The following is a 15,964-nucleotide window of genomic DNA, read 5'->3' on the forward strand; positions in this document are numbered from 1 at the left end:
TTGGCTTGGTAACACGTGTATTGTCGCGGTTGGTGGCGAGATTGACCAGGCGTAGCACAATTTGAGGTAACTCAGTTCCATAAGTTTGACTCGCCTTTGTACGGCACTGAAACCAATATTGACTACTGGGAGCAGATGCAGTAAAAAACAACAACGACAACAACAAGGCAGCCACTTTCTGAACACCTCATTAAACATCCGAATTACTACACAATCAGGTTTGTTTTCTAAATGATTAAATTACGAAGTCTTTCCATGCGACTATGATCTAAAGATATCCGCATGAGCAATAAAAAGAAGGAATTGAATGTTAATGGCACCCTAAAATTGCTATGGTTTTAATGATACACTATATTTGTACATACATACATTTATTTACTTTTTAGATGCACCCATTCTAGTCTGCAAAGCTTCATTAGGCACTTAAAATTTTGATCAAGTGAAATCACTCGTAAGACGCATTACAATAGGTTTATCACGTAAAACAACAAAGATGGAATCCTAGCCAAAATCCCATTCGCTCTATACGACCTGTCAGTAAGAAAAAATTTACACCAAAGTTGTTCCTAATAGAAACAGCATATTCCGAGAGAAAACAAAATGTGCATGTCATCAAATATATCAAGTCGTCATACTCTTCTTTTTTGTTTTTTTGGCTGCCTTTTCCTATTTGGGTCAACTATAAAAAGTGTTATGGACAAAACGAGGCGCTAGCCAACCAAACTTACCAAGCGAATGGGGTATGTATTATTCAAAACAAAAGGCTCGAGTAGCTCAGTAGAGTGCAAGACTGGAGGCACGATGCGACAGTCCTTGATCCTGATGTCGCTGTAGGCTACGTATCCAACGGCAACAAGCAGATCTACGGAATAGGTCCTGCAAGATAAAGGGAAAGCACCGTGAGCTGTTGATGTCGATGCTCTCAAAGCTATTCGGGTTATTTTTCTTGCACTTGAACTTTGAAAATCGATAATTTGAAACTGTCTATATGCTGATCCGAAGCAAGGAGATGGAAGATAAGGATGAACAAAACATTCCATTATTCAATGGTGTCCCTAAGCATCCTGAAATGATACCTATGAACTAAGTGCGCATAGTGCCTAAGAATGTAGCGGCATTTTCACATTGAACATTCTTTGCGAACATCCGAGACCCAAAGTCGTGGCTGTTTTCTTCTGAACTCGCTCCAAGAGGTGTAGTAGTTCTCGAACAACACTGTACACATTGTTCAGATATTTCAAAAATTGTGTCTGGGTATATTCGAGAAGAAATTTATATTATTACGGATGAATTAACATCCCTGAAATCATGACACTAGCACGAAAATATACCACAGTAAGTATGATGACGCATTGTTCGCTGCCAAATTACTGTTGCATTGCTGAGAATAGCTGATGCTTTGAGGAGAATAGGAAAATGGAGCGAGTCGGTAGCTGCTCATGGTTGCAGGGGTAGCGCTGAAGTGACACAGACCGAAAGAATAGAAAAAAAAAACGAGGAACAAGCATTTGCCCTGCAACTACGAACTGATGCTTGCTGATGGCATTCCTACCTCAAGCAGTCAGCCTAATTTTAAAAATTGCGTTATGTACTCAGAATTACAGTTTGAACAAGATACGGTAAGCGTTTCGTTGTTCAATATACATATATGTTCACGGGTCTAGTATGATCCTTACATTAGCGCTTCCGCGACGTCAGTGGCCATCGACTCATAGATCAGCGGGTAGTGAAGTAAGGTGTGGCTGGGCCGATACTCCGGGTCCACCTTGTCCCTCATTAGTTTGGAAATCATCTGCGCCAGTAACAAGGAATAATGGTTACTACATCTCAGTGGAATGGGAAAAGCGTCAGAAACTTGCATCATAAACGTACATACTCAAATTTTCCAGAGGCTCCCTACATTGCTTTCTCATTTTGAGGCAATACATTCAATATCACAACATACATACACAAAACTACGGTGTCCTGAATTTCGAGATAACAAAAGCAGCAATACTCTATCTGTTCGAATGATTCGCGGGAGCATGGGCTAAAGAAGGAATACGCAAGGACGTATAGTCCATCTCACAGCAAGGCAAGGTCCTCCGCGTCGAGTTAGTCAGCGCTCGCTTTCAGACGTGGCTTAATCGGTTGAACGCCCGCATACCCGGAATCATGCGAGCCTCAGCGGATGCAACTTCGAATCAGGATAGCGCGCGCGGAAAGTATTTTTTTACAGTAACGTTTTGTCGCAGCCTAACGCCAAATACACCGCATCGCACTGTGTAAGTGGTACTTTTGTTTGTTTGCGTTCTGTGGCGTGCATACCAGGTGTCCGCGACCTACGATTGCTCCTCACAGAAGCCAATAAAATCATCTAAAGTAGCCCCTTCCTTGTAAGGTTGGTTGTGCTTTTATGGGTATTATATCGTTTCACAGCAAAACTGTACGTGACCCACACCTCGGGATTTCTTCGTGACATGGTCCATCAGCGGAACGCGCTACGCGGCGAAGCCAACTTTCTCACGAACGCCCTGTAGCTCTCAATCTATATTCGAAAAAATCATTGTGCAAGAGCCCGTTGAGATGACTCTAACATTACGCCGGCTTTCATTCACTTCTCGCAGTTATTAAGTTTACTGCGGAGTTGTAAACATTTCGGAATTGCCGTCTGCCGTCAATACACGGGTTTTTACGGGAAGGTCAATGCTACAAAAAACTGCTGTAACTGGTGCTTCGCCCATACTATCTCAAACCAAATTTTATGACGTTTGACTGCTCAGACGAGTAAAAACTGTGGGGATATTTATCTCAGCCTGTATCATGGATGACTGTCAGTCATAGTTTGACACCAATAGCATGATGCGGCTGCTTCGGCATTCCAGCTGCATCACAGACCCACTATGAAACTGACAGCCCTACGCGTCTGAGATGAATCTTTATTGCACACGCAGGTTTATTTAGAAGCGATGACCATGTCACACCATCACATGTCGCGCCAAAAAGAAAGAGAGAAAATACGACTGTTGTCAAACATATGCACCTATGTAGAAGGCCTGACAGTACAGGTTTTCATTTGTGCACTCCAGAAACACAAGAAATACACAGGCTCTTTTGCGGAAGTTGGCTGTATTATGCACATATGGTCTGCAGGGCGGTGTAATTATAGCACTAAAAGATGCTTTAGAATGTTTGAGAACTGTCAACTTCGGTCACTGCAAAATAGCACTAAAACATTTCCAGTTCTTCCGGTAATAAACACGAATGGAATGTGCACAGAAGCTGCCAACTGATATGTCTTATTTTAAAAAATAAAAAAAATTCAGGTTCAATACATTTTTGCTACTTCACCTGACGGTCCTGAACATATCAAATCTTCACGTAAACGTTTGACGAAGCTCGTAAGAGGGGCCCACACGTAATGTCTTGCTCATGCATCCTCCTGTCATTGCCCCTGGTTGAGTTAAGAAGGAAGTTTGTTCGACCACTACCAAGCCACAGCACAAAGTCATGGTCTTGCCGTTCGTCGTCATATCATTGTGATCATTTTAACATCGTGCTCCCATCTGCATCACGTTGTCCTCACATCGTCGCCATCACAGCATCACCGTCACTGACGCGTCTTCATCTCTTGTTGTAATGCAGCCGTGGCACCAGCAACGTTGTCATGACAACGGCGGCTGACCATTACATTATGACAATGTAATGGCCACCCGCCGTTGTCACACCATCGTCATCGTACTGTTGTCAACGCTTGGGAATTACCAACCCATGATCGTTATGTAGTAGTTGTCATACCTTCGTCCCCGCTCTTTGCGCACAATTGTGTTGTATATTCTGTTCAAGATGTTTCGCATGGCATACGTAATCATTAAGGATGGGTTCCACCTTAATTTAATCGAAAATATACTTCTTGAAATGTCGATCTCATAAAATTCTTGATAGAATCGACACATTAAATGAAGGCAAGGAATACATTCAGAATGCTATATTCACTTGGTGAACACACAATGTTTTGATTCAGGTTCAAAGTCGGGTTTTATAGCGCCAATAAAGTAAAGAAAGAAAACGTGAACGTCCCAAGCACAACTTCCATGTCCTATAAATTTGTAACGAAGCCGACTGCCAGTTGGTATGCCATTTAGTCAAATTCCAAGGCGTCGCTTCGTCTGGTCTTATTTAGTGCGGCCTCACAGAGTGTGCCATCCGGCGGCGACAACCCTATTTTTCTTGTTGTGAACTTCTAAAATTGCTTGCGATGAGATCTGAATCTTTTTCACCGAAAAAAGGAACAACACACGTGGAATTGGTGAAATATAATAGCACGTTTTATTGCGGAATAGCCAAGCTTGTCCACCGTAGACGGTGTACGAAACGTATCCGGAAGGTAAAGTAAAGGTAAAGAGTAAATACCAATATTAAAGCCGGCACATCACTCCACACGGATTTCATCTTAACGGCAGAGCGCCTAGTACTATCAAATCTACATGTTCAAAGCACATACCATAATAATGCCATTAGCAATCGTTGTGAGTTTCTCACACCTTGCAGTAAGTTTGTGTATTTACCTTTTTACCGCCAACGTGGGTCATTGGATGCGTGCCACTACGTGTGTTCTGCACATCAATTAACCTTTTTGACGCCAACTTCGGTCACTGAGTATGTGTCACTGTAGTGCACTATCTGTACTGACAAAAAAATCCCTTACACTACTCCGGTGCTGTGCGCAGTTCAGTCCATGACCGCTCCATGCGTGCAATCCAATCGAAACCACGCACCAATTTGGCAGCCGCAGCGCTACATGTCGAAGCTTGTTTAGCGGGAAGCGCGGGAGAGAAACGCTGCTGCCTACACATCTTACACATGACGCGTTTCGGCGGTGGCAATACGGGATCTCGCTACGTTGGTTCAATGCTAATCGCATTGACGTCAACATTCATCGTGGTATGGGTGCGGCTGAAATTGTTTTCAAGGGAACCATCCGACCTTTCTTGTGCATGGTAAATAAAACATATTAGATGGAAGACGTTTCTGTCGTTGGCATTTTAATCAAATATTGCGAACTTGGGCGAAGTAGGAAACGCTACAGTAGCACTTTACCCACTGCCTATACACTTGTAAGGTGTGAATGCTCCTCTGTGAACCTTTCGTTTAAGGTGTTAGCATTCATAGGGTGCTTCACGTGTGTTTCGATCCCTCTGTTTTAAGCAACTTTCAACAACAAATCTACACGATTTTTCACTTGTCCCCATGATGACGCATTGTAAGACTTTCGACCGCATTTCTTACTGCTGCCGAGCAAATGCTGTATTACCAGAAGCCGGGATCGCATTCGCTAAATTTTATATAGCGAACGTCAAGCACTTATCGCAATAAAATGCTCACAGACCGACAGACAGACGACAAGTTCAGTTGTGCAATTCACGTTTTTAGTGAGCACAGTGACTTGGGCTTCTGAGAACACGGGAGAAAATTTCAACCGTCAACCGACGCATGCCTTCATAGACGCTTGTTGACTCGCAAAGCAGGCCTGAGTCCACCGGTCACAAAAAACTCTGAATTTTCATGCTAGTATGTTGTTGCAGCGCGTCATTCCAATCATGATCTGAAGCGCGCACTAGAACCTTCAAAAGAAGCAGTTCATTTCTGATTCCACGTCAGTATACCAAAGAGGTGTTTTAAAACCGAAAGGCGTTGTACGAAACACTGTTTTCTCCGCTACTTAACGTCACGCGAGTTACGACATCCCACAGGAAAGTTCGGCTTTGGCTCCGCATGCAACAATATTGCTGCCTCGATTCGTGGCCATTGCAATAAACAGCATTTGAATTCTAAGATTACCTATAACACAGATTAGCCAGGTTTCGACGTTGCTGGGATTGAGCGTTGAAATTCAATTATGAATATCTCGAAGTAGGTGAGACTTTCAAGGTAGGGAATAAAGTAAGACTGCGATAAAATGTGATTGCCTCCAACTTTGCCATATAAGCAACTGCTTCCAAGGCTCCATCTGAAGGTTATTCAACATTTCATGTTAATTATTCTTCTAATACTTACTTTACTAGCACTCAAGGTATATCGGCCTCGCCGAAGGATCTACCTGGAACACCGCCACGCTCCCTACGCCCATAGCTTTTCTTATTAAAAAATCAGTATGGTTAAAAACTGTATAACAAACAAATCACTGCACCCCCTGCCACAATGCAAGTCACCATATTATTTACGCACTGCATGCCCGATTTGTTAAGTATCAAGACCTGCAAACCCAATGGAGTTTCGTTAGTTCAGGGAGATCTCAAATTACGAGCGATTTCACACCCTGCTATTGTGATCGCACCGCATCGCTACCTCAATTGTTCCACCTACGCCGACAGTGCATGCATCTTCCTCAATATTCATACAACTATAGTTTAGCACATAGAAAGTAAGATGTCTAGAGGCGGATGACAGCTTGACAAATACAAAGTTACGAACAAGTCCTCAACATTGCAACTGTACCTTTTGCCACAAATTTAGTATTGAGAGCCTCGCCCTGCCGAATTTCGGGAAAATTTTTATCAACACTTCTGTGCAAGCTCGTAGGCTCTTGTTGCCTAAGGCATGAACCCTTTCTCTCCCTCAGCTACTCTGCATCATTCTGTGCAGCCCAGGATCTGACTCTGCTCTGGGGTCAGTGGCTCTGAGGTAACAAGAGTGGACTCAGTGGCACAGGCAATATTTTTGCGAACGAACGAACAAACGGACATTATTTATTCATTTAAGTATTATCATTAAAACAGTGCAAGAAACGTGACGTACAGTGCAAGCACTATTGAGGAGCCGACAGGCGGTATTGGAGCTCCAGCAAAATAACTTTTAGTATGTAAACAGTTCAAGTGGTGTCTGCAGAAATAAATCTGTCGTTTAGTGTAATTCCTTACGAAGCACTTTTCGCAAGTTTGATGGAAGTTTCTCAAGAGCAACTTCAAATGCAAAGCTTAGAGCAGTTCTCAAGGTAAGGTGTGGTAGTCCAGTTCATGTTCCTATGTTCCAGCCCATGTCCCAGCCTACTTCACTTCCCTCGTTTCGTACCTATCCGTGAAGCAAAATCCATGTTTGTTGATCACTTTATGGAAATTACACAAGTATGAGTTTCGTACAAACCTGAAGGCCTTTTGCTGATTGCGTGATGTACTCGATAGTATTGCCTTTCGCTATTATTGCAGGTGTGTTGACTTGTCCGTAGTGGTAGACCCGGTTGGACCACAGCTCATTTAAGTACGTCTTCGTTGTCTGCTTCGCAACCAGAGCAGTCATCCGCATGTCGTTTCTGCAAAAACTTCAGCGCCAAAAAGGACGTCATTTTGTTGAGATAAAGTTGCTTGTTCCAGTAAGAATACGTTCATCTGGGTGGCTAAATAATATATTTGCAGATGACTGCGTTAGGTATCGCGAGATAAATAACCCCAATGATGAACTCGTTATTCAATCTGATTTAACCAAAGTTTCTGAATAGTGCAGTAGATGGTTAATGTCGCTTAACATAATTACATGCAAGTGCGTGACATTTTCACGAAGCACTATACCTCAGTGCATTCATAATACAGAAATAAGGGCATCAGACTCGGGCGCGTGTCTACATAGAAATATCTCGGTGTTTACGCATCTGATGACTCGTCATGGTATACTCACGTTGACTACATCATACTTGGTGCAAATCGCACTCTCGGTTATATCCGACGTAATTTTTTCCGAGCTCCATAGCGCCTAAAATTAATCGTTTCATTCGTCCGAAACTCGAATACACGCGCGCAGTTTTGGATCTGGCTCACCGCACTCTCATTCAATCTATCGAATCCCTTCGGCATCGATAAGCCCGTTTTATTATCTCTAACTATTCACGTACCACCAGTGTCTCGCAGATGAAATGATCACTTAACTTTTCTTACCTTCCAACTCGGCGCTACATCTCACGTCTTTGTTTATTCCACAAAGTATTTCGTCCCCGTTCTTTAAATCAGCAACTCATTTTACAACCAATGTACGTATCATCCCGTAGCGAGTACAGCGATAAGGTCTCTGTTCTTCATTGTCCCATTGACACGTCCCTGCTTTCTTTTATGTTAAGCATTTGTTCTGTGTGAAACCACCCTGCCTATTCTATCGCCACCTCAGCCGATGCATCATCAATCAAGACCACTGTAACCGATCCTCTTTGTAAATGACTCGAATGTTCCTGTTTTTTTCCTTGTCTTTTTATTTCCGGCTGTTTCTGCCTGCTTATGTTATTTGTCCTTATAGGCTTGAATTCTTTTGATTTTTTGTAAACCATATACTCACTCCCTCTTTCATGCCCATTGTGCCCTTAGAGTACAATGATAAATCAATCAATAAATAAATAATAAATACGTCGCAGCTAAATCAGTGCGCATAACGCGAACACCCGGCAATTTTGTGACAAGAGCGCGCAATTTCATTTACAGCAAGCTGCTCCACCAGTTAACAACATCCATTACGACGCAGACACAAACGTCCTCGAACCTCTCCGCCCTTCCATATTGTTATGAGCTGCTAAATTCAACAAACTGACTAAGTGCTTGAAGTGAGTTGCCTAGATTTAGGTGACTCGAGCTCACCTCAATTGACAAACGCTGACTGTTAATACCCGAATTTGTATGTAGCGTTCGGAATGCGTGGTTACCAATTCTTTTAGAGCGCAACTTGCATGCTCCTGCGGTCAGCGTCGGCGTAATCGAGCGAACGAGCGCAGGGAAGGTTGAAAAAAATGGCCAGGCTTAGCATGGTTAAGCCAAGAATGCGTTGCATACTGCGCGAGTTGGGGCCCAGCTTTTCCTCCGGCTGTCGTGACGTCACGTCACGTGGTTGCGCTAAAGGTCAATGGTGGCTGCCTGGCCGCGCCCAAGGGCTGAACTGAGTGATTGCAATATGCAACGCATAAAAACGAACTCGGAGAGCAGCGAAGAGAGGGCAATAGCGAACTCGAAGAGTAAAGCGGAGGAGGAAGCTGCAGTGAAATCATGAGGCAGAAAGCGGAGAGTATGGCGAAAGGGTGAGGAAAAAAAAGCAGAGTGCCGCACTGGATCACGAGATCGCGCTGTAACAGCCTGTGCCGTAGTGCATGGATGACGTCATTGCTAGGGCATGTGGCGAGCGCTGTGCGAACACGTTCACCGATACAGTACATGGAAATAAAGCGCTGACGTGTGTTTCAGCCCCACATTTCATGTGCTACTTCGCCGGCGCCGCCACCGCTAGAGAATGAGCATGATAATGCGTTCCGCGCGAGACAAGTGTTCCCATGTTCACGCATTTTTCTGAACAACGAGTGACGCAACAGGTGGAATTCGAAACACCTGAAGAGCTGCCGTCGAATTTTGCATTAGGGAGTGCCGTAAGCATCGGTGATTTTTTCCTTCGAACTTCTTTTAAATTGAACAAGCTTTCTGTCATTGTGTATGAGAGCTACGCCTGAGTGAACACTAACGTTACTTTCCTGTCACTTGCGGGTAACTTGCTTGTAACTGGCCTAATTCTATATAACTTTACAAAAAATTTATCAACCTACTTTTTACGGTATTTCCACGCGTGACAGGAAGTTCATCCACTGTTCTCGGTGAAATACAGGAATTCCATTTTTTTCTGTTTGGTGAAACTAAAGGCCAGGTAGCGGGTGACATGTAGGGAAAGGTCCAAGTGGATGGGTTTATGGCAGGGCTTAAGATACATTATTAAAGCAAGCCCTCTGGAGGATAATGAGTGCATTTTACAAGCTGCGCAAAATTTATGCAGCAGCCCTGACGTAACTAAAAACGCCACCTAGATGAAATAAAGCACAGACGTAGAAAAACACCTGCCCAATTTAGGTGCAGTGTTCAGTGTTTGTGAATTGAATGCAAGTTTATATTTAAAAAGTGCTTAACATGTCCTCGAAGCTGTTACGTGATTTTTTTACGCTACGATGCCCAGTGTCCCGAGGCACCCCAATACGTTATGGACGTTACGTACACAAAGTATTTTGGTTTATTATGTCGCCTGCAATAAGTTGTATAATAAAGCTCTCCAGAGCATATTGTCGCAGTTCATTCAACACAGATTATTCGGCTTCGGGAAGTGTCCTTGTACACTGCAAGCACATACAAACAACGAAAGCAGCCTATATCGCTCTCAAGAATCCAGCCCTAACTAAGGAAATATAAAATGCTCCCCTGCGAGTGACGCCGACGCGGTGCACTTTGGAGTATCTTCCTTAAATGTCGATTGCACTACCCCAGCCACATAGGCGACTGGCTGCAATTAGAGGTGTACTACATGGTACCATTTTTACTTTCCATACAGTGCCTAGTATTTCATTGGTGTTACGGCCCCCGAAGAACTCCGCGCGTTATTCGAGCAGCTGCATTATCTGTTTGGTTCATCCTTTTCCTCTGCCTTAAGCCGACTGCAGACCGATGAAATCCAGGCACCGCTCCCGATTTTTTTTTTTTTTTTTGCGAGCAAGATCACCATACCCCGTTTTGCTGCTACGTAACGGCAGCACATTTTTTTCTAGGACGAAACACGAAGATAATTTTGATTACTTCTAGTCAAGCTTTTCGACCAATACTGTAGCATAACATTAAAGTGTATTTTATTTTAAAAGTGTACTTATTTTTTTATTTTAAAAGTATATTAAAATGTATTTTTTCCCATCATTCCTACTTAAGAAGCGCTGCCATTTAGCGGGTGAAAATCAAGTTATGGAATTTCTACAGCTTCTGAAGTAAGTGAAAACACTCCTTTGTATGTGGGTGTGTTGATTCTGGTCCTACTGCCGTCTACTTTAACTACGGGCATCTGATAGAAGTAAACTGACTATTACAAGAGAATCGGTAATTAGGAAACGAGACTATATTGCTAATAAAAAATGCATTGAAAGCTCAATGAGTGACGCAGTACGATGGCCATATTGTGTGATGCTGAGGCAATACCATGGTTGGTGCACTCACTCGTGGTCGATTCCGATGCCGTACTCCGTTTCGTTGTGACTGCTGGCTGTCTCCAAGAAATACTTGAAGTCAGGAAGGTATGGGGGACTCAGCGTGTTGCCGCCAGTCACGAAGAGAGAGTTGAACGTGGTGATGGCGCACACTCCGTCGGCGGGAAAGACGAACGTTTCGCGGGAGAAACCGTAACGCAGGGTGCACAGCAGCCTACCCACCAGCAGCGATTTTCCTGCGGACGACGCACCAACAGCACGACGTAAGCCAATGGAGTCTTTTCTCACCAGAATAGAGAAATATTTTGCCTACCTAGACGGAGCGAGCTAACGTTCTCATATAATATTAATACTACATACCTGATGTATGCATATACAGGGTGTCCTAAGTAACCTGTGCCGATACATTAAAAATGAAAAGCGCGTCGGAAGCGAATTGAGTCGAGCGCATACTATTCCACTGGCCTGTAGTAACTCAGGCAACTTTCTTGTTTTCCAAATAACTCACTAGTTGTTTGATTACCCAACCATTTAGTTATTGACTGAGGACCCCAAGTAAGATAAGCAGATTTGTAGCGCACCTTCAGAAATCACCGATAGAGTTGTTTCCTGTGCGATACGCCTCACGTAATCCTCTCTTCCGGGTTTCAAAGAAAGCCCGCAAAATATGAAAAAAAAAACCCCTTGACGGAGCGCTTGCGCAGTGGTATCGTGCTGCTCTCAAGCGCGCGTTCGGTTTACAAGATCGGCTGCATCGTAACTGTAAACTGTGAACAAGTGTCGATTCGATAGGTAGATTCATTTCTTCCCATATGTTAAGCTAAGTAAATGCGTAATTTCTGCCATTGTATTATTCTTGGACATCGAATAACCAACCTGGGTGATCCGAACACCTGAAAGTGTTGTACTAATGCGGACATGCGCATTGAAGGCTAGACGTGTGAACGAACTATATCTGCAGGCGCAGTTCTGTTTCGCTGTGATCCAATGACATTATTTCTGGCGATTTTTTTCTTTCGTAGCCAGGTGTCTTATTTGTTGAAATGTCATACACAATTTTTCATTGGTGCTTGCGTTTTATACCACTGCTAGTAATCGCATGCAGTGTTCTAACCATCAAATCTCCCGCTTTTGTTTTGTTTTTTGTTCCCTTTATGGGTTTTGAGAAATTAATTGATTGCATTTTTGACGAATGCAAACAATACACGTGCTGACAGCTTTAGAATGGAGAGTCGACTGGTTTTATTAAATAAAAAGGCAAGTTTGCTGAGCGGCTGGGGTGGCGCATCAATCGGGCTTCCGCCTCGGTTCCAAGAAAAACCAGGGGGCAATGACCCCTACCGCGAGGCACGGCGAGGTAAACTGGATCACGGAGCAAGGGTCAATGACCGAATCGGCAAGTAACGGTCTTCCACTCATGTCTGCGATGAATGGTATCATCCATGCGCTCGAAGTTAGCGGTAGCATTGCAGAGCCCGAAAGGCATAACCTTAAACTCGTTCAGCCCATCGGGAGTGATGAAAGCTGTGTTTGGGCGCTCAGCCGCAGCCATGGGAATCTGCCAATAGCCAGAGTGGAGATCCAGAGCCGAGAAGTATTCGGCACCTTGCAGACAGCCAAGAGAATCATCGATCCGAGGCCATGGGTAGACGTCTTTTCTTGTAATCCTGTTTAGGCGGTGATAATCGATACAAAACTGAACGGCGCCATATTTTGCCCACCCGAACGACAGGTGACGACCAAGGGCTTTGAGAAGGCTGAACGACGCTGCGCTGCAGTATGTCGTCCACTCCTTCCGTGACAACCCGGTGCTCTTCTGCGGAAACGTGATCCGCACGCTATCACAAGGGGGCATGGGAACCGGTGTCGGTAGCATGAGAGACACCTGTTGTGCGACTCAAGCATGATTCGGTGCAGTCGAACGAAAAAAACAACTCGTTCAGTAGAGTAAGAAGTTAGGTGCGATGAGACGGTGAAAGGTCTACGGCGACGGCGTTGTCGAAAACTGCTGGAGGCGGTGTTGATGAGACGGGAGTTATGGCGTCCAGGTGTAAACGTGTGGCGCCATCGTGAACGTCAAGGTCTTCAATACATGTGACAGCTTGCACAAATCCTAAAGTCTCACCGCGCAGTATGGTAACTGGATACCGGTGTGGTTTACAGATGGGTATCAAAGCGGATTCAGACCTAACAGTGAGGATGGCTAACGGTATAAATAAGTCCTTGCGATGAGCAAACGTGTCAGATGGCGGAAATGCCACTGTTGAGTCTGGCACGCCATTACAGAATAAAATCACAAGCACCGACGTCTTCGGAGGTAGATCAGTATCAATTATCAATGAAGATTTTGTGAACACTAGGGTTGGTGCCGAAAGGGCCACTTGCGCGCGAGAGCAATTGATGATGCCACCATGACGTGACAGGGAGTCCCCCTCGAGGATGAGATCATGAAAACAGGAGGGCAACACAAAAAACTTGAGGACGTGCGAAATGTTCCGGGTGACTACACGGGCTTTGCATACAGCTGTAGGATGACTGTGTTGCGCGCTAGCAGTGCGGAGTGCCATGCGAGATGCAGAGTTCGCGACTTCTTTCAGCTTGCGACAAAGATTTTCATGAATTACAAAAACGGCGGCCCCGGTATCGATAAGCGCTTGGGCGGATACTCCCTCCACATGGACGTCAATGACATTCTGCGGTGAAAATTGAGGCCTTAGAAAGTTCGATGAGCTTGCAGTTCTTACCTCCGGAACTGCGCTAGTCAGTTTCCCTCGGCAGTAGGTGGCCGACGACGCATAGGTGACAGCGACCGTCGACGTGGAGAAGAACGGCGACTGTCTGAATCGCGGTCGCGATCGCAGGGTCCCAGCGGCGAGTCAGTGGCATCTTGGCATCGCATCTCAGCAGCAGGTTTTGGCGCGTAGGGAAACTGGTCGAAGGCGTCTCCGTGCGAGGACATGTTACGACGACAAAAGCGCACAACGTGACCAGCAATGCCACAGGCGAAGGAAATAGGCCTATTGTTTGGCGTGCGCCACGCGTCGGCTGGGGTGACTGCCGTGGAACGGGAGCAGGGGGAACGCGGTGCGTTGGTGTTGGGACGGAATATGACGGTGGGGGTGGCCATGCGACAGCGGCAGCATAGTTGAACGCGGAGGTGTGTCCCGCGACTGGTATTCGGCATAAGAGAGCGGTGCCGTCACAGGAGCTGGTGGGCGAACCGGGGCAAGTGCGTGAGATATTTGGGCACGAATGGCTTGTTGCACGGCCGTAGTCAGTGTTGAGACTGGCTCCTGGGTGGGAGGGAGCCGCGACAGCTGGACGGCCACTTCTTAGCGAATGAAATTCTTGAGCTGAAGGATGAAAGTAGAAGGATCGGTATGGGGCCAGCGGCAAGTGCAATGGCCGAGACCGAGTCAGCCTGTGGGATGTTTGGCGGGCGATGTTACGTTGGCGACGCAATTCACCGAAACTGACACAGGTTGAAGAGTACGGCAACGCTGGTTGCACTCTTGGCCAGCAGCATTTGAAATGCGTCGTTCTCAATACCCTTCAGAATATGGTTGATCTTCTGGTCCTCCACCATCACTGGATTAACATGGCTGCAAAGATCCAACACATCTTCAATATAACTGGGGAAAGTCTCGCCCGGTTGCTTTGCTCGCTGGCGTATACGCTGTTCGACGCGTAGCTTGCGTACAGTGGGGCGGCCAAGCACTTCGGTGAAATTTGTCTTCAATGCGGACCAACTCGGGGGGAAATGTTGGATTCGTGATTCTTAAACCATATGCTTGCGACGTCAGCAAGGTAAAAGATGACGTTATTCTCTTTAGACACGTCGCCCTACTTATTGCGAGCGCTTACACGTTCGTAGGAGGAGAGCCAGTCTTCCACGTCATATCCTTCGGTCCCGCAAAAGATGGTCGGGTCGCGCTGACGGAGAACGCCAGTGCAAGTGACAGGGGCAGCCATGCGTACAGTCGGTGCGCAGGTCGCATGAGGTCGCAAATTAAATAGTTTAATGTGAACTCAAAGAAGCACGAGGATCGCTGTTTGACTTCATCCACGTAAGGGTTTGATTACTCCTGCAAAGACGAGTGTATCACGTGACGCGGTTCTAACCAACCATGGACGCCAGTGTCTCATGTATACCGAACCTTACAAGTTTTTTGTTCTGGTTTAAATTTCCTATTCGTTCTTTTTTTTTCTTTGTAGTATAGTACACACTGTCGCCTGATATATTGAACAAGTGGACACGGCGGCAAGCGGCACTATAGGTGGGCATAATAAGTGGATACTCCCATACGCTCGCCAACACTCACTCGCATTCATAGTCGCTTCCATTCAAGCTGACCGACACCAATTCCCGCTGATACTCGCCTCCACTCACCGGTACTCAGTTAACACAGGCTTGCATGCCTTAACTCTGTAATATGATGCGCAGTCTGATGCCATTAAAGGTCCACTTCGCCCTGCGCTGACCGAGTCACGCGCATGCGGTCAAAGACACGCACGGATGTGTTCGCGTCTTTGTGTGTGTGTTCCTGTGTGTGCGCGCGTGTGTGTGTGTCTTTGTGCTTATATATACTACGTCCACTCGCACTCGATGGCTCTCACTCCTGCTTATGCTCACATCCATTCATACTCTTAGTCACTCACAGACACTCTAGGATGAAGCCTGTGAAATGAATGTGTAGCGTGTATGAGGCATGGGTGTGCGGTTGAATGAATACGCTGAGCTAAAGCGGGAACTTCGCTCATTCTGCACAGCTCACGGGGTGCCTTGGTAGTTCGCGTCATCGTCGTCGGGGTTGTAGCCGGGCTCGTAAGGGTGGCCGTAGAATTCGTGGTCGTCGTCGGACTTGGCGTTGTCCTATGGCTCGTACTCCCGAAGGCTGGCCACGTGTGTGTTTCTGTGTAGGAAAATAAAACAAAAATTGTAAATGGGGGCACTCTTGTATATATGAAGCAAATTGTGCGGGAACCATCGATGATGAGTGTCAAGGTAAT

General features: G+C 45.5%; 1 protein-coding gene across 2 annotated transcripts in view; it reads right to left on the reverse strand.

Moving 5' to 3' along the window:
- The window catches only part of LOC139059262 (uncharacterized), a 58,375-nt gene that overhangs the window by 12,703 nt on the left and 29,708 nt on the right, over nucleotides 1-15,964 (reverse strand). For both annotated transcript variants that reach the window (XM_070537442.1, XM_070537441.1), the window contains 5 exons: nucleotides 15,730-15,867; nucleotides 10,965-11,190; nucleotides 7,123-7,297; nucleotides 1,677-1,792; nucleotides 729-876 (listed from right to left, as the gene is read on the reverse strand). In XM_070537442.1, the coding sequence (XP_070393543.1) occupies nucleotides 729-876; nucleotides 1,677-1,792; nucleotides 7,123-7,297; nucleotides 10,965-11,190; nucleotides 15,730-15,867 (803 nt within the window). The remainder of the gene's footprint in view (nucleotides 1-728; nucleotides 877-1,676; nucleotides 1,793-7,122; nucleotides 7,298-10,964; nucleotides 11,191-15,729; nucleotides 15,868-15,964) is intronic.

Source organism: Dermacentor albipictus, chromosome 4 (genome assembly GCF_038994185.2).
Source record: "Dermacentor albipictus isolate Rhodes 1998 colony chromosome 4, USDA_Dalb.pri_finalv2, whole genome shotgun sequence".
In the NCBI taxonomy this organism is placed as follows: Eukaryota; Metazoa; Arthropoda; class Arachnida; order Ixodida; family Ixodidae; genus Dermacentor; species Dermacentor albipictus.